Below are 18,978 nucleotides of genomic sequence, written 5' to 3'. Positions count from 1 at the left end.
ATCTCCGCAGGAGTCATCCCCGTTGTCTCATTTCGTGAAGAAAGAAACGCCAGAAGAAAAAGCGGAATAAGTTCATCCCAATTCCGTTGATTCTCTGAAACGAACAACGACAAATGCTGCAGAATTGTTCTATTGAGACGCTAGATTTGACTATTAGATTGTGGGTGTAAAGGTGTAGTTCTAGTTTTATGGATACTCAATAAAACTGTTAATTCTTTAAACAAATTTGACTCAAAATTCCTACCCTGATCTGTATAGATTTCTAAGGGAACTCCATGACGGGAAATGACTTGGGAGATTAAAGCACGAGCAATTGTATTAGCCTGAATATTTTTTAAAGGAATTACTTGAGGCCTTCTCGTAAAACAGTCAACTATAACCATTAAATACTTATTACGCGATGAAGAAGGAGGTAATTTGCCTAAAATGTCAAGTTGAAGGCACTTTACCTCTTCCTGGTGGTCCCTTTTTAGCAATACAAAGATTACAACTCTGATACTACGTTTCAACATCTCTTTTACAGGAATCCCAGTAAAAATGACGTCGAACGTAATCCAGAGTCTTGTTTATACCACAGTGGCCACCAGTAGAATAATCGTGGGCTTCTTTGAGCACTTCATTGATCCTATTCTTTGGAACAATCAATTGCCACACACATGTTTTCAAATCACGTGATTTCCAACGTCTAAAAAAATGATCATTACGAACAAAGAGAGAATCCCATTGAAGAAGATAAAATTTAAACGAAGGACTTTTTGAAGAAATAATACGTCTATCGGGGCGTTTATTCTCCCTTATAAATTTAAGTAGGACGCTAATGTCCTCATCTTTTCCTTGTTCTATTTTCCAATCAATAGAATTATTCTCAAGAAGACAGATTCGACCGACTACCTTTTCAACAGCATAGTTGTTTTCAATTTTTGAGCAATATCTACAAAAAGATTCATCGCAGGGACATGGAAGTCCATCTGCATTACTATGAGAAGTTCCTTTCCTACGAATAACCTTAAAATTAAATTTACCTAATTTTCCTAACCACCTACTGACCATCTAAGTTCCGAAAAGAGATTAGCTATTTAAGAGTAGAATGATCTGTACGAATTAAAAATTTCCTACCAATGAGATAATGGGAGAAATATTCAGAAGAATCTATAACCGCTAAAAGATCTCTTCTAGTGACGCAGTAATTGCTCTCAGCCTTGGATAAAATCCTACTATAATACACCATTGTTCGTTCTACACCATCCTGAATTTGTAAAAGAACAGCACCAATCCCATGTCCTAATGCATCAGTATCTAAGATAAATTCGCCATATTTATCTAGACATGCTAAAATAGAAGGGGATGTCAAGGCCTGTTTTAACTTATCAATAGCTTTCTGACATTCAGAAGTCCAAACAAATAGAATGTTTTTCTCAGTTAACTTATAAAGAGGTTTGACTACGTTAGAAAACTTTGGGACAAATCTTCTTGAATATAAAGCAAATCTAATAAAACTCCTAATCTGTTTCTTTGTCTTAGGAATTCGCCATTCCAAGACAGCAGAAACCTTCTTGGGGTCCATATTTATACCTTTCTGAGATATAATATGACTTAGGTACTCTGTCTGCTTCTTAAAAAGTTCGCACTTTTTCGGGTGAAGTTTCATATTCGCCTCATCTAAACGAGAGAAAACCTTACCAAAATTTTCTAACATTTCTTCGAAGCTCTTAGCCTTAACCATAATATCGTCTAAGTAAACTAGACAAATTTTGTGGATCAAATCTTGAAGAACATCCTCCATTAATCTTTCGAAGGTAGCTGGAACATTGCACAAACCGAAAGCCTTAACCTCAAATTCGCAAAGACCATTACCTACAGAAAATGCTGTTTTTTTCTTTATCCTAAGACCTGAGTTTAATTTACCAATATTCTAACTTTAAATCTAATGTTGAAAACCAAGAATTCCCTATTAAATCATCGAGAATTTCTGAAATATTTGGCAAAGGAAAAGATTCTTTAATTGTAACAGCATTCAACTTTCTAAAGTCTATACAAAACCGCAATGTACTATCCTCTTTTTTATATAACTACGGGGGAACACTAAGAATTTTGAGATTTTCTAATAGCTCCATGTTTTTGCATTTCCAAAATCATTTTTTGGATTTCTGCATTATAGTGAAAAGGGGGTCTACAAAGAGGTTGTTTAATGGGACGGGGGTCAGAAAGCTCTATCTTATGTTCGATCTTATTACAAGCACCAATATTTACCGATCCATCCATAAAAGACGTATGTTGAATAAGGAATTCTTTGAATTTCTCTTTCTGAGAAATGTTCAATTCAATGCAACTTCTCTCGTACAAGTCTTGTAAATATTTAGGAATTTCAGAGGAAGAAGATGAAGAAGAAGAAATACAACCACAAGTTCGTTGCTCAGAAATTGGGAAATTACTAAAAAGGCCTGTTTCTATATAGGAAATAATGCCTGCAGCATCAAGAAAATCTAACCCTAAAATGCAATCATCTCCTATGTCAGCGACATAGATAATGAAATCCAAATGATGTTTTCCTAATTCCACATTAACAGGTGTCTTAAAATATACAGGAACATTTTCGCCTGTAGGGAATTTAAGGTTAGAAGAATCACAAGGAATTCTTTCTTTACTGGGATCAAACAATTTAAAATTTACAATTGAAATATCAGAGCCGGAATCGACTTTAAATGTACATGAATTTCCATTAACTTTACCAGAAAAATGAAAAACTTTCGGATTCCTTGAAATTTTTTCAAATGAAGAAAATTAGGAGTACATGGTTGTAATGGGGCTTTGTTGCGATTCGTCAAACTCGCCCCAAAAAGTTTGACACATTCTAATTTCCCTTCTTAGTAAACTTAGAGCAATTAACGCGGATATGATTAGTGGAACCACACTCTCAACAACACCCGGGATCAATGAACTTCTTACTGGGGGCATGCTGGTTACAGGGAAGAGGTTTTTGTCGTTGATAAAAATTTTGGACAGTCGCAGTTGGGATAGCAGGAGCAAAATCAAGCAATGGTGATGGTATTTGTGGGGTCAATCTATGATTCTGTTCCCTAATAGCTTTTATTTCAGAAGCACGAGCGACAGTATTTTTTAAAGAGACTATATGTTCTAATAGTAACTGTTCGCGAATAGAATCGTCAAGCAGAGCAAGGATAAATTGTGAACAAGCAATCTTATCCTGCTCTTTCGGTGGAGAACGAGCAAATACTGATCTGGCTAATCTTTTTAAATCCATAGCCAGTACAGCGAAATTCTCATTCGTTTGCTGACGTCTATTTTGAAATTACGAAAAACTATTTAATGCCTGAAAACTATTACCAAAACGAAGGTCTAATTTTGAGCGTAAATCTACAAAATTTACACAGCCATGTTCAAAACTATCTAACACGGTTCGATCTTGTCTACGTAAATAAGAAACTAAAGGAATACAACTTTTGTTGTCATCCCATCTATTAAACTAAGCAATAATGTCGAACTAATGAATGAAATCGCGGAAGGATGAAGTACCATCAAAAGTGTCGGGTTGTAGGTTATATCCTTAATTGATATGTGTATTCGCAATTGGAAGTGGTTGAGTGTTAGAAAGGTTGGATGTGTTTACATTTGTAGGTGATACAGGGGTATATAGCTAATGTTGAGGGATTGAAACAGATGTATGTGTAAGAGTAGGGTTATGTGTTTGTAGGGATGGTTGAAAAATAGAGGCAGATAGAATCGTTACAACGTTATAAGAAACCGATGGTGGAATGACAGATGTGGTACAGTTGTTTAGCTGTGTAAATCGTAACTGCTTCTCTGCTAGTTCTCTGCGAAACTACGATTCGATGTCGGTTCGTAAGCGATGCTTATCTTGGTTAGCTTTCTCTGTACAGCTTGTCGTTGAGCTAATCGTTCACGTTCTTCCCGGTTGGCTTGTGCATCTTCCTCTCGAAGACGACGTAAAGTCGCCACTTCTAGACGTAACTTTTCTGATTTTGCCTTCGCTGCATTAAGTTGGCGAAGAAAAGACTGTGGTTCGTCAACCGACAGTACACCATATTGCACAGATTCTTAACGTAAGACTTGTATTTGATCCACCGGCAGAGAAGTTAACGAGCGCGAACCTTGATCCAGCGATAGCGGGTCGTTCGGCATGCTCGAAGGCAAAATTGTTTATAGAGCAGATGTAGAATTAGAAATATCAACGAATGATCTATTTACATTTTCGATAGTGGCCTCCACTTCGAAAATATCCGCTGTAGTAGTTTCATTCGAAACAACAGCACTAGTCGCAGCTTCAATTGCAAGCTGCGCCCTCGTCTTTGTCTGCAGCGGCACGCGTGATGGTGTACGTGTTGCTTTCCCGGATTTTTGAAAACTCATGTTGCACAAACGGTTCATTGTCACGAACCCGGACAAATGCAAAATGGACGAGCCCCCAAAATGTAACGTTTACGTATGAAGAATAAAATATGTAAATAACACAAACTAAACAATTTTGTTGTTGTTTAGTTAGTCAACTAACTAAACAATAACAAAAATATTTACTCTGACGTTGCCGTGGATACAAACTTACGAATTAGATAATATAAATCTTTCTATGTAATTATTTAAGATTTTGTTATGTTTTATTTGTACATTTCTAAACTGCTGGATGGGGTTCTACTTCATTGGCACAATAAATCTAATCTAATCATTCTCTCTCTCTCTGTTTCTCACTCATTCTCTCTCTCTCTCTGTTTCTCACTCATTCTCTCTCTCATTCTCTCTCTCATTCTCTCTCTCTCTCTCTCACTCACTTTCTCATGCATTCAATCACAACTGAATATTTTTTAACAAATTTATACATCATTTTCCTTTTTCTATTTTTGTCCATCTGTCTTTTCTCTCTCTTTCTCTCTTTCTTTTTTTCTATCACACAAACGCTCTCTATCCTCAATATGCCCGTACGTATTGTGTACAGCATCGTTTGCTTTCATTGCATTTTTTTTTTCTCTTCCTCTTCTGATCTCTTTCTAATTCCTACTCTCTTCCTGTCTTGTACATATCTCAAAAATCATGAGTTCTTGTTTGTTTATTATCACTTTCTTATATTAAGACATAATTTGGAGCATGAAATAGCAAAATAGCGGCTTCTATCTCTTTCACACATGAACACATAATATGTGTATAAGCTTATACGTATGTGTTTTAAAATATAATAAAAATAATATTCTATTTTCAGTCTCTCTTTACCAGTGCAGACACCGACATCAGTCAATATTTATAATACAATTGCATATTTGCTTGTTGATGAGAATCATCCACTCACCACCAGCTATAAATCGATGGTTACAGTAAATATAAGAATGTACGAATATGAGTAGGTGGGTGTATGTATAAGTAGGTTGTAATGGGGTATGCATTTAATGTGTGTGCTACACCGGGCACGGATTGCGGGTTCGCGTGTGTATGTGCTCGAATGAGCGCTCGCTGCGCGAACGTTCCCGCTACGTCACATAATGGTGAAGACTTTAGCGGCGCTCTGAAATTTTCCAAGGTATTGCCTGCACGGGCAATCACGAGCGCCTTCTCTGCGGCAATCCTCCTACTGCTACCTTACCTTAGGCGTAGACATTCGTCTCCGGGCGAAGTCCCCGTTGTTTGCTACCGTTTATTATTCTGTAGGCTGGGCCTTGTTCGGATGAATTTGGGATAAAATTCCGCTATAACGCAATACGCGCGCGATCGCCTATTCTCGTTTAGCGATCTCGTGCGAGATCGCCGGCTATTTCGTATCGGATGAGCGATTCTATTAACGCAGAGCTGGCTAGCTTACCTTACCAGAACAGCTCTTAACTATGTCGACGCTCAGATTAGTCTTTTATATCCCGGTCTCGCTGGGGAAGCTGCCGATATTGAGTTGGGTGTCCGAAACATCATTTGCATGCATCCTCTTAGTATGTCCTTCATTTCATAGCTAATGTTCTTCACAAAACGGCTGCACACTTTTAAAACGTGGGGAAATGTTCACGCTATGTAAGGGCCACGTCCGTCCGTCGCGAGTAGCTATCCTAGATTCTGCTCCTTTCGCTATCTCTATCTTACTCTTCCCGCGCAGAGCACACCCTCAACTCTTGTCCAGCCGATGCTGTCTCTCGCGAGCAGTCGTTCTGACGAGGTGAGAGCGCGGATATAACGTTCATCATTACAATGTATGTAAGGTCCGGCAGGGAAACCGTTGCATAGTGATGTTAGCGTGAGGTCGTCTACCTAGTTGACAACCAGCATAGTTCATTAATTTTATGTCGCCATCAAAAGAGATACAGTTGACATCTTAAGACACCCTTAATTACTTTTTTGAATCCTTTCCATACTCTTTATAAGTAAAGAGGAGATTCGAGCTGGAATTAGTGCTTCCGGTGGAGATGATTAGATTTGGGCAGGGATTGAGCGGTATGCATAAATCGATTCCCTTCTTGTCTATTGTTAATGAAAAAGATATTTAATTAACTGAGCAAATTATATGGAAAAATTACTTATAAATAACGCGGATAAATCATTATCGAAAATTCAGTTAGCTAAAAACTTAAAATATTAAAGTAATTCGATTAATATGCACATAATTACTAAAAAAGATAGGTTTTAGAAAAATTATACAAAATAGTTATCGTTGAATTTCTATTTCTATTGTATTATGAAATGAAAATAATTCCAGAAATAATGTATACTTTTTTATGTATGAAATAACTGATTTCTGTATTTATAAATGTACATTACAGCAACGATCTTCCGGTAATATCACATTCACTTTCACACTTTGATAATAAACTTTCTCATTCCTGACGGTGTGTATCTTCTATCATTACTGAGAGTTTTTGTTTCAGCTTTTTATTTATTGGCATACATGAAATCAATCCCATCAAATGTTTCGATGTGTATTCCTAAAAAGTATATACATAATGTTAAATATTCATATATTATTTTTTATATCATTGTAAATATAACTTGTTTGATTAAACATAAGGTTATCTTTGAAGATTTGAATCACTTCAACGACAAATGTTCTAAAAGTCGAACATTTCAAAGCTTTTAGAAAAACATTCCTTACAAACTTTACCTATTTTATTTTATAAGATGTAAAGACCACTTTTTTCAAGTTTAAAAAAACAAAACACTTTATTTAAACTGAAATTTCAAAAATGTGAGGCTATCATTGCCAAATTATATAACTACATTAAAAATAAAGTTCAATCTATTCACTTTATTTATTAATAAATTCGATATTTACTTTGGGAAACAGATAACATATAATTACATAGGAAAAAAGTCATTCGAAATATTATTCAAAGGAATTTATTAAATAACACTGAGAAAGTGAGATATTTTTCTCATAGCTTAATCAATTTTTTTGAGAATCTGGAATATTTTTCTGAATGACATGTTTTGCGGTATAATTTTTTGATACAAAATTCACAATACTTTTCATATGATATAACAAAATTCAGTGCTATATAAGCTCTCTAATATGTTTTAATATTCTAAAAATTGAAACTAACGCATGATTTTTTCAATTTGGCTGCGTATATTCTTTTGTGGAGATTATCTACCCAAAGTAAAAAAACCCATAAATAATACTTTTTAATTTGTAGAAAGATGTTTTGGCTTTCAAAGAATCTGAAAAGGTAAACAATATAACTGAAAAAATAAACAATAATATATATGACGTAACGAATAAATATTCGTTGAAGTGCGCGTATTAAACAATGGGGGACCGCATTGGAAAATAACGAGCGCGAATGTGAGAGGGAGACCGGCAGAAAATTCAGGAGCGCACCAAGGAGAAGCATACTGGATCACGATAGAACTGAGTGAGCTTGTGCGAATTTTGTTTCGCAAATTTCTGGTCGTCTTCTGTTTTTGACGGAGAGTTTATGTGATTTTTGAAGCAATTATTCTTATGAACGTAGAAAGTAGTTGAAAGAGTGGTAACCGACTAATTAAAAACGCATTCAAGGTGCAGTGCTCATACGTATTAACTAATACGTAGAGACATTCGAACTCCGAAAAACAACTCCTTATTTGGCAACGTGATGTTACGATGCATGTATATATATATATATATATAGATATAGTAAGTACTTTAAGTTTGATAATTGGCGTTTTCTACGATTTTCTCTGAATTCTAGGAAACAGAGGTTACTCTTATTCTTCATCACACCTTATATATAAAAAAAATATAACAACTTCTGAGTTTATATAAAAAGATGAACATCCAATTTTTGGTTGTAACTTTAAAATAGATTAATTATTAACTATTTCTGATAAAATAAGTATGGTTATTGAAAGATCTCGATTTAAAACATATTATCATAGAGGCCTGCAATGGCTCGGTCGGTAGGGCGACGGACTCGCACCCGGTAGGCCCGTGTTCGATTCCCAGTCCCTGCTGATTGATACAAACACCACTGAAAACAGTTTCATGTGCTTTGTTCTCAAACACATTGCAAGCCTCCGTCGATGATTAGCACTGTTAGAGCATAAATAGAGCGACGTTACATGAAAAAAAAAAAAACATTATCATAGAAAAATATCCAACAAATATTAATGACAAATTAGCTAACAAAAAATATTTACAGTCGACCAAATTATTTAAACAAAATAATGTAAGAAAAAAGTTTGTATATAATATAAATAATAAAATTACGCAAACAGGAGCGAAAACCTTCCATTAATTTTTTAGCTATTAAATTAAAATTAAACAATGGTTTTTTACGAATAAAAAAGTTATTTATTATATAGAAAATCTGTAAAATGGTTATGACAGGTATCAGCATTTTCTCTCTCTATATTTTCAAGTTATGAAAAATTGAACAAGCCAATTATTTTTAATATTCGAAAATAAGAATATTGCGTTATAATGCCAATAACAAAGTCAGAAATAATCTTCAAAATCAACGAAAAATATGAAAATTAAGTCCATAATATATACGATTTTTTAAAATAAAAGAAAAAATTTTTATGTACACAAATAGCAAATTTATAACAGAAAGAAAATTTTGTACTCAAAAATATGACAGAACCTTAAGACAAAGGTCGGTATAAATACGATCGCTCTGCACAGCTAAAAGCATTCATACAGTACTTGGAGCGCATCGGCTTCAAGATATGAGCAAATCTGGCTTAACTCTCTGATTTTCGGCTCTGCTGTTGATTTGCTCTGCAAAATTCTTTACCTAACTTAGAATCGTACAAGTACAACTAATAGAGCTCTTTCCCCATTAGCTAAAATTTACTTATCTTTTCCTGTAAGTCTGCACGCTAGCTAACAGTGATTATGTTTTATTCACCGAGACATTTAATATGAACTGTTTAATGAACGCCCAGGCCTATTTCCCTGTAGCACGTGTATAGAAAGTTTGTTTTGAGTGCATATGGCTTGGAATAACTAGTAACTCGGTATAATTCGAGTGAAACGTATTCTAATGAAAAGCCCTATTATTGTAAGAGTTAACCAGAAAATATTTGCTGGTGATAGAACGTTTTTAGTGAAAGATTTCTCAATATGATTCTGATTATTCTGTGGGCCTATTTTCCCGCTTTATGATCTAACTGCCTTGACTAATTACACCCACGCTTATCGATTTTTCAGTTTATTGATTCAGTTACGGTTTCGATTAGGTCAAAAATTCTATTCCTTGAATATACAACTAACAAAAAATTACATCATTATATAGATATATTTAGAAGGATTATAGTTTCAAGCAATGGTTTTTTTCTAATCGATTACCGTTTTCGAAACATTTTTATCTTCAATATTTTCCCAGAAAATTTATTTAGAAATTTAATGATTTCGACCAATCAGAGTGTTGCTTTGGTCGAGCACAGATTTTTTGCTCATTTTTTACTCGTCAACCGAAGCAGCAGCCGATACGGCACAACTTTGCAAGTCAAAATTATTTGGCACATAAAATAACATTCAATAAATGGAGATAACTTGTATTTTTTAAATTAAATATCATCTAAACAATATTACATGCGAACTGTTGACAAGAAAAATTTAATTATGCATAAAGATGTATGAAATCATACAGATTTTTTTAATTTATTTTTCTTCGTCAAAAAAGGTTTATACAAAAGCATACACTGATAGATAGTTAGGTATAAAACTGTGTCGATGATGCATATTGAGTACCAATCGTTGAAACAGTCGAACAATGTATAAAATCAAATAATGTTTAAACAATTTTTAATTATTGCATACAATACTTAAAAAGCGAAATTGGTCTTTAAAAATTAATTGTGGCTCTGTTATACACGGTGATCCATTTTACTTGCCGCAGCCGGATTACTCGGAACCTAAGTCAAATAGGGCAAAATGGTTCTGACAAAAGTTGTAGAGGGCAAAGGGGGCAACACAATAGGATTAACGCTTTTGACTTTGAACTTGACCTTCAAGGTTATTTCAAGGTCAAAGTATTTTTTTTAATGGGAACCCCCATTTTTGATATCGGATTCGGAAAGAGCGGGAAATTTTATGTCCAAAATGGTATTTAGGAAATTTTTTTCATAACCTTGAGAAGGGAATTTCAAGGTCAAATGCTACAAAATCCTATGATTACTATTTGCTAGCCTTTTCTCATGAATAGCAACCCTAATATTATAACGAGCTTGAAAATGTTGACCTTGAAAAGGTTTCTTTTACTTTTAGCATTACCCAGAAACAACGACGTGGACGTAATAAGGTTTGTTTCCTTTGGGGTGCTTGTTTTATATGAGTCCCCTTGCCTCTCACGATGGGGTGCTTGTTTCACGTGAGTCCCCTTGCCTCTCACTAACCTTGAAGCAAGTGTTCGAAATGACGACCATTTACTTCAAGACACATTGTCAAACGCCTTTGAAAATGGCGAACGGTGTTCAAAAAAGTTTGTTTCGGAATAGCAGCGCATGCTCGACGAATCCTGTCCTGCATATCTGCTCTTGTAGTGTGTTGTTGCTCAAAAACAGCATTTTTTAAGTACCCCCATAAATAAAAATCTAGTGATGTAAGATCGGGTGAGAAAGCAAGCCAGTTAACCAGACCTCCTCGCCTAATCCATCTGATTCCATAGTGCTCATTCAAAAAAGCCCTTACGATTCGAGCTAAATGTGATGTTGCGCCATTCTGCTGGAACCACATTCTTCGTCACGTTTCTAAGTCAACATCTTTTAGCAATCCAGGCAGTTTATCTCTTATATTAGCCGCAAGTAACTATGTTGATTTACATTTCCTTAAAAAAAAATAGAACCAATCAAGTGTCCATTGATAATCCCGCACCACACCATAACACTCCAACGTCTTTGATGGTTTACAGTCCGGTATCAACAAGGATTTACATCAGACCAGTAATGGCAATTATGCCTATTCAGTTCCCCATCACTTTGAAATTTTGCCTCATCAGAAAACAAAACAAAGTTAAAAAAGTCTGGATCATTTTGTATCATTTGTAAAGCCCACTGGCAAAATACAATCCGCTGTTGGAAATGCTAAAACTGTATCTCTTGAACCAAAGTGATATGATAGGCTTGATATCGAAACCTTTTCATAATTCTTAAAAAAGTACTTCTTGAAATACCAATTTCCCTTTCCACTCGACGAGCGTTAATGTGTGGATCAAGATGAATTACTGCAAGGATAGCTACAACTCGATTATCATTTTCATTATACTCATGGCGCCTACGTTGACGAACCATGTATCCACCATGAGCTCTTTGGGTTAAACGTCTGATAGCTCTATCATCAGGGTGTCGTCTGCCAGGATAGCGTTCAGCATAAAGTTGTACCGCAGCACGATAATTATTTTGGCTTGCTCCTAAAACCAAAATCATATCAACGATCTCGTTGGGTGGATAGTCAGCCATTTCAGAATCAGCTATTGATTATTATTAAATGTAATAAAAAAATGAAAAATGTTGGAAAATTACGGTAACTTTATTTAGCTAACTGTATTGCCAAAAATAATTCGTTAATCACATTTTGTTAATTTGAAATTTTAAATGAAAATAATCGTCCAAAAATTTAAGGTATTCAATTCAATTAAGCATTATTTCTTATTTTGATTGTAAATAAAACTAAAACTTCTTTTTATTGTTTGTTTTATGTGAAAAATGTGAATTAGTAGCGCTCGAATTACAGAAATACTAATTTTGATAATGTAATTATTTACAAGTTATTAATTATAGACATGTCTGCAAAAAAAATACTTAAAAAATGCTGTTTTTGAGCAACAACCCACTACAAGAGCAGATATGCAGGACAGGATTCGTCGAGCATGCGCTGCTATTCCGAGGCAAACTTGGTTGAACACCGTTCACCATTTTCAAAGACTTTTGACAATATGTCTTGAAGCAAATGGTCGTCATTTCGAACACTTGCTTCGAGGTTAGTGAGAGGCAAGGGGACTCACGTGAAATAAACACCCTATCATGAAAGGCAAAGGGACTCACGTGAAACAAGCACCCCAAAGGAAACATACCTTACTACGTCCACGTCGTTGTTTCTGGGTAACGCTAAAAGTAAGGAAAACCTTTTCAAGGTCAACATTTTCAAGCTCGTTGTAATATTGGGGTTACTATTCATGAGAAAAGGCTAGCAAATAGCAATCATAGGATTTCGTAGCATTTGACCTTAAAATTCCCTTTTCAAGGTCATGAAAAAAATTTCCTAAATACCATTTCGGACATAAAATTTCCCGCTCTTTCCGAATCCGATATCAAAAATAGGCGTTCCCATTTAACCCATTAAGGACGGGACGGACACTTTTTCGTGTCCAACTTCAAGCTACCACCAAGCCAATAATTTAATTGCAAAAAAATTCGCGAACCACCGTTTCCTATGTTTTTAAGTATGCTCTTTCCGATTATGACACTTAATTTTTTCTAAAATGAGTTTTTTCATGTAAAATTTGAAGATTAAAAAAAAAGCACTGATTTTTTGGAAAAAAAAATTTTTGTGATCGAAATTTGTTTGCCTTTCGATTTTTTTATGGGCTTAAAATTCATAAAAAAGGTGTCCATGATACCTTAACTAAAAAATATCGGCTCTACGAAAACCCAAATATATATATTTTTTAATAAATTTGCGTAAATAAACAAAAATTTCATTCACTAACTTCACCGATTTTTATGGCCATTTTCGAAAAAAACCAAAAATGGTCCCCAAAAATCTGAAAAAATGCAAACGTGTTCCTTGACTGATTCTAAGCATTTTTTGTTCTTATAAACTTTTCATGAAAGTCGATAGTTTTCGAGAAAAAAATTATCAAAGTTTGAAAAAGCGTTCTTTAGTCGGCTAATAACACTACCGTTGCCTAGCTCTTACCACGGGGAGGTACACGCATAATCAAGAGCCTCGTTTTTTTTGTTTTTTTTGTTTTAAAATTTTTTTTTTGTTTTTAATTTGTTTTTTTTTTTCTTTTTTGTTCATTTTTTATGTTTTTCTTGTTCATTTTCTTTTAATTTTCTTTTGTTTTGTTCATGACGTGTGAAAAGTAAGAAAGCAGGACGAACACAAGTAAAATTCACAGTTTTTGCACATTTTTTGTGTCCTTGCGTTACATTTCTCAAAATTTTGACAATATCCTTTCTTTGCAACATGTACGCTTTCGTGCGTCTTTGATTTAGCTAGATAGAATTTTGCAATTTCCAAGGCGATCGATTTTGTTCCTACTTTATCATCATGAACTAAATTTCGAAGAATTGACGCATTAGTTATTGATGATTGTATCAATCTTAAATTGTCATTTTCGAAAAAACCAAAAATGGTCCCCAAAAATCTGAAAAAATTCATACGTGTTCCTTGAATGATTCTAAGCATTTTTTGTTCTTATAAACTTTTCATGAAAGTCGATAGTTTTCGAGATAAAAATCGGTGAAGTTAGTGAATGAAATTTTTGTTTATTTACGCAAATTTATTAAAAAATATATATATTTGGGTTTTCGTAGGGCCGATATTTTTTAGTTAAGGTATCATGGACACCTTTTTTTATGAATTTTAAGCCCATAAAAAAATCGAAAGGCAAACAAATTTCGATCACAAAAATTTTTTTTTCCAAAAAATCAGTGTTTTTTTTTTTAATTTTCAAATTGTACATGAAAAAACTCATTTTAGAAAAAATTAAGTGTCATAATCGGAAAGAACATACTCCAGAACATAGAAAACGGTGGTTCGCGAATTTTTTTGCAATTAAATTATTGGCTTGGTGGTAGCTTGAAGTTGAACACGAAAAAGTGTCCGTCCCGTTCTTAATGGGTTAAAAAAACACCTTAACATAACCTTGAAGGTCAAGTTCAAGGTCAAGAACGTTAGTCCTATTGTGTTGCCCCCTTTGCCCTCTACAACTTTTGTCAGAACCATTTTGCCCTATCTGGCTTAAGTTCCGAGTAATCCGGCTGCGGCGATTAAAATGGGTCAATGTGTATAATGTAAAGCACTGACTAGGCTATTATTTTATAATCCAATCGCACAGAAATTTAGGTTTTTTAATTATGACAGACGCAATTCAATAAATTTAGTTATCAGGTTTCAAACATTTTGTAGATAAAATAAAATAGACAAATATTTCAGTCTATACTTTCTTGTATTAAAATTGATTTAAAACAATGGTTACAATCAATGATTCATAATTTTAATGTTTTAATGATGAAGATGTATACTTATCAAACATAAAATTGGTTCGAATCTAGATTTAGCAAGTGTTTCAAATTCGTCTAGTAGGACTAAATAGGTAAAATAGATAAATTCATCTATCGAAGTCTTTAAATAATTTAAAGTATATTTAATTGTAACATTTACATTAATCAATTGATGTAAGATAAATAAGTGAAAATTATCGATTGCAACGTTTAAACAAAATTATATACTAAATTTAAAAATTTGATGTGCTTTTGTCATCAGGTTTCTTTGCAGATATGTGGTGGTCCTTTTTTCAATTGTTTTCATGAAATTTCTTCGTGGTTCGCATTTTATTCTTTTGCAATCAATTTTTATTGCGTTACGTAAATATAGATGATCGTGGACGAGGTGAAGGTTAAGCTGGTGGTCCAGTTGGTAGTTGGGTTGATGGACGTGGAAAAGGTTGTGGCATACCTTATACTGGCGGTGAGTACATAGAGTTGGTGATTGCATACGGTTAGGCTGGTCGTAATGTCAATGTTACAGCGGAATTTCATGCATTGAATTTCCCTGCAAACAGGCATCCAAATCCTTATATCATATTAGCTGCAGTTTGACGCGGTCGTGAGGATGGAAATCTAATTCCTGTAGCATGCCATGGTGCTAATCATGAAGTAGTCGGTGCTCCTCAAGTCGCGAGAAACGTTGAAAATGAAGAAGCCGTGCTTGACTGTCTCGAAGAGGATCCAACGAAAAACATTAAAAAGGTCACAGATATGCTTGATTTGAGCTATTCCACAGTAAGTAAAAATTTGTAAAATATTTTTTTGAATATGACGTGTTAAAAATAACTTTTCCGACATTCTAGAAAACTTTGGAGCTTTACTAACATGTGTCGTTTGGTCCGTATGTTGTCGCATGTTTTTATTATATAATTCGAACGAAAGGTAGATACGCAGTAAATCAAGAAGATTTTTTTTATTATATCCGTGTTTATTTACAAACAGTCTCGCATACTGAGACAATAAGGAAATTTAATTACAATTTAGTAAGAATATACATGTTATTTAATAGAATACTCCATTAAGTATTCTGTCTTTGTTTTACGAGGTGTTGATAACATTATCAATTTATTTATTTATTTATGTGCTCAATATTTTGTTATTTTATTCTAGTGTTTGTAATGAATATCTTGAGTAGCTTGTTGATAAGTTTATTTGGATGATTTTTAAGTCTGGAGTCATATTTTTCGTAGAATGTTTTAATTTCTTAATTGACTGATGGAAGTTATAGAATATTTCTAATAATTTTATTTCTAGTGAATTATTGAATCCAAACTATACTACGTAGTACTTTCGATTGAAATCTTTCAAGTATTTCAATATTCAAGCTTGCAGCAGCACCTCATAGCCGAATACCATAAGTACAGATTGGTGTAAGTACAGCTTTATTATAAAAGTAGCTTATTTTCGATTCACAGCTTTGATTTTCCTTTCATGAGCCAGTATATTTTCCTCCATTTCAAATTCAATTGTTAGTGTTTAGTGAATATATGTTATTTCTATCTAAATCTTCGGTCTGGGTGCCTAAGCATTTTACCAGGTTACTTTATGGGATGTATTTATCGTTTAGTCTAATAGCTGGGAGGGTCTCTTTGTAGTGTAGTATCTGTATAACAAATGAAATTTTGTGCTAAGAACACTGCCCTGTAGCACTCCTACTTTTATAAGCTGGCGTCTTGATTTATTGTTGTTTATTTTTATCTAAAAGGTTACGTTTCGTAGATATGACTGTAGTATCTTATAATGGTGCTCAGGAAAAAAACTTTTGAGTTTGTGCAATAGGCCTTTATGCCAAACTTTATTGAAAGTCTGAGCAACATCAAGAAATATGTCAGTGCAATACTGTTTTTCTTCAATGGCATTCCTTGCAGCAGATACTATTATTCTGTTTACTTGTTCTATTGTGGAGTGATTAGACCTAAATCCAAATTGATGATCTAGGATAAGTTTTCTACTTAATATTATTAGGTTACTTAATATAATTATTATTAATAATAATTAATATTATTAATTACTTAATATTATTCTGGCTAGAATTAGTTTTAAAAAAGTTTTGGAATATACTGGTAGAATGTTAATAAGACTATATGAGGTCACAAGTTCTAGTTCTTTACGAGGTTTAAGAATCAAAATAATCTCTGCTATTTTCCACTGTGTGAGAAAATATTGCATACTTGAGTATGCATCAAAAATACATATTATGAATCTTATTACTATTGCGGGTGACATTTTGATCATTTCTCTGGTAATATTATCATATCTGGGGACTTTTTTATTCTTAATATTATCAATTATTTGTAATACTTTCTTTATTTCAATCGGTTTTTTAGATTTACTATCTTGAACCTCACAAGTTTTCAGTAAAGTTTCTTATTCTTAATCGCTGACTAATCTTTGGTGAGATGTAAATCCTGTACAGAGATGATCTGAGAACGTTTCAACTTTTTCCTCGTCAGATTTGGCTTATTTTACAACAGGCCTTAGATAGGTGGCATAAACATTTTTTTTATTTACTCCTAAGGTACTTTACAATCTGTCTACATGAAGACAATAAGTAAATTTTTATAACTGTATGTTTAATTTACATGGCTACAGAAGATTATTCAAGTGAGTATTCTTACTAGTTCTTAACATTATCGAGAGACATTGTACAATATTCTGCTTAAACTTTCATAATTTTATGTTTCTTGAGTCTGGTGTTTTTGATTGAATCTTTGAGAAGTTTGCTGATAAGTTCGTTTGAGTGGTTTTGAAGTATTGTATTGTAGCTAATATTGTATTTTGAGTAGAAATTTTTAACTTCTTCTTTTACTGTTGGGATCTTTAGATCATTTTGAATGATTTCGTTTGAGACAAACCAAGGAGCGCGTACAATATTACAAAGTACTTTCGATTGGAATCTTTCCAGAATTTTAACGTTCGAATTTAAAGAAGCACTCCATAATTGAATGCCGTAGGTTCATACTGGTTTGAGTATAGCTGTGTATAGTAAAAGTTTGTTTTTGATTGTCAGCTCCGATTTTTCTCCTATGAGCCAGTGCATTTTCTTCCACTTTAATCTTAACTGTTTTCTTTTTGTAAATATGTGCTCTCTCCATGTTAACCTTCAATCCAAGTGTATACCTAAATATTTTACCTGTTCGCTTTGTGAGGAATGTATTTGTCCTTTAATTTAATAGGTGGACAGGTATATTTCCAAAGATTAAATGTAGTGTTTATTGATTTGCTCTTGTTTACTATTATTCTCCACGAGTTAAGCCTGTAATGTAAATGTTGATTTATGTAATTCTGTAATATTTCTGTTGCTATTTTTGCTTCATGATGTGTTATTAGAATTTCTGTATCATCTGTATAAATTGCTGTTATAATGCTTGGGGACTTTGGTAGGTCAGACGTGTATAGAAGGTATAGTATTGGTCCTAAAACACTTCCCTGTGGCACTCCTGCTTTTATTGCTTGACGTTGAGATACCTTATCATTTATTTTAACTTAGAATGACCTGTTATGGAGATATGCTTTTAATCACTTTCAGTGACGTTCAAGAAATATTCCCTTGAGTTTAAACAGAAGCTCATTGTGCCAGACTTTGTCAAACGCCTGAGCGACATCGAGAAATATATCTGTGCAGTACTGTTTGTCTTCGATGGCTTTTCTCCCAACGTTAACAATTCTGTTAACTCGTTCGATCGTTGAGTGATTGCATCTAAATCGGAATTGATAGTCTGATAAAAGTTTTTTATTCACATTAATTGGGCTAATTCTAGTTAGATTAATTTTTTGAAGACTTTTTCGAGTATTGGTAATAGACTGATTGGTCTATATGAAGTAACAAGTGTCGTTTCTTTACCGTGTTTAGGTATTAATATAATCTCTTCTTCCATTGAGAGGGAAAATAGCAATGGCGGAAAAATGCATTTAACACTATTGTTATACACTACCGTCCATAAAGATTTGCCATCCCCTTGCTGAAATCATCAAAACTTTAGAGTTTTATGGCTCAGTTTCTATAAGAGCTAGAAAATCCTGCGGGGTCTCATTTGAAAGGTCTTGCCAAGACCTTTCAAATGTTGTAAAACATAATTGATTTTATTTGTTTTTTGTACAACTTGTGACGTCATAAACAAATTGTTTTTTTTTAATTTTTTCACATCAACTTCGACCCCGATTTATTTATATAACGGATTCTACGATGGAAAAACTGTATAAGCCATTCGATAGAGCTTTCATAAAGCTACAAAATCCATATCCGGAAAATTTTTTTACCTTTATTTTTTATGA

At 33.7% G+C, this 18,978-nt stretch overlaps 1 protein-coding gene across 5 annotated transcripts in view; it reads right to left on the bottom strand.

Moving 5' to 3' along the window:
• Positions 1–6,734: 6,734 nt before the first annotated feature.
• Positions 6,735–18,978, bottom strand: part of LOC131663055 (syndetin) — a 400,041-nt gene continuing 387,797 nt past the window's right edge. For 4 of the 5 annotated variants that reach the window (XM_058933119.1, XM_058933124.1, XM_058933123.1 and 1 more), the window contains one exon: positions 6,735–6,929. In XM_058933119.1, coding sequence (XP_058789102.1) covers positions 6,822–6,929 — 108 coding nt within the window. In that variant the 3' untranslated portion in view covers positions 6,735–6,821. The remainder of the gene's footprint in view (positions 6,930–18,978) is intronic. The other variant, XM_058933122.1, reaches the window with a different exon arrangement.

The sequence above is a fragment of the Phymastichus coffea genome, unplaced genomic scaffold (genome assembly GCF_024137745.1).
Source record: "Phymastichus coffea isolate CEN01 unplaced genomic scaffold, Cenicafe_Pcof_1.1 PCOF00030, whole genome shotgun sequence".
In the NCBI taxonomy this organism is placed as follows: domain Eukaryota; kingdom Metazoa; phylum Arthropoda; class Insecta; order Hymenoptera; family Eulophidae; genus Phymastichus; species Phymastichus coffea.
Note: the sequence above shows the minus strand (reverse complement) of the source record. Positions and strands in the feature narration are given on the sequence as shown.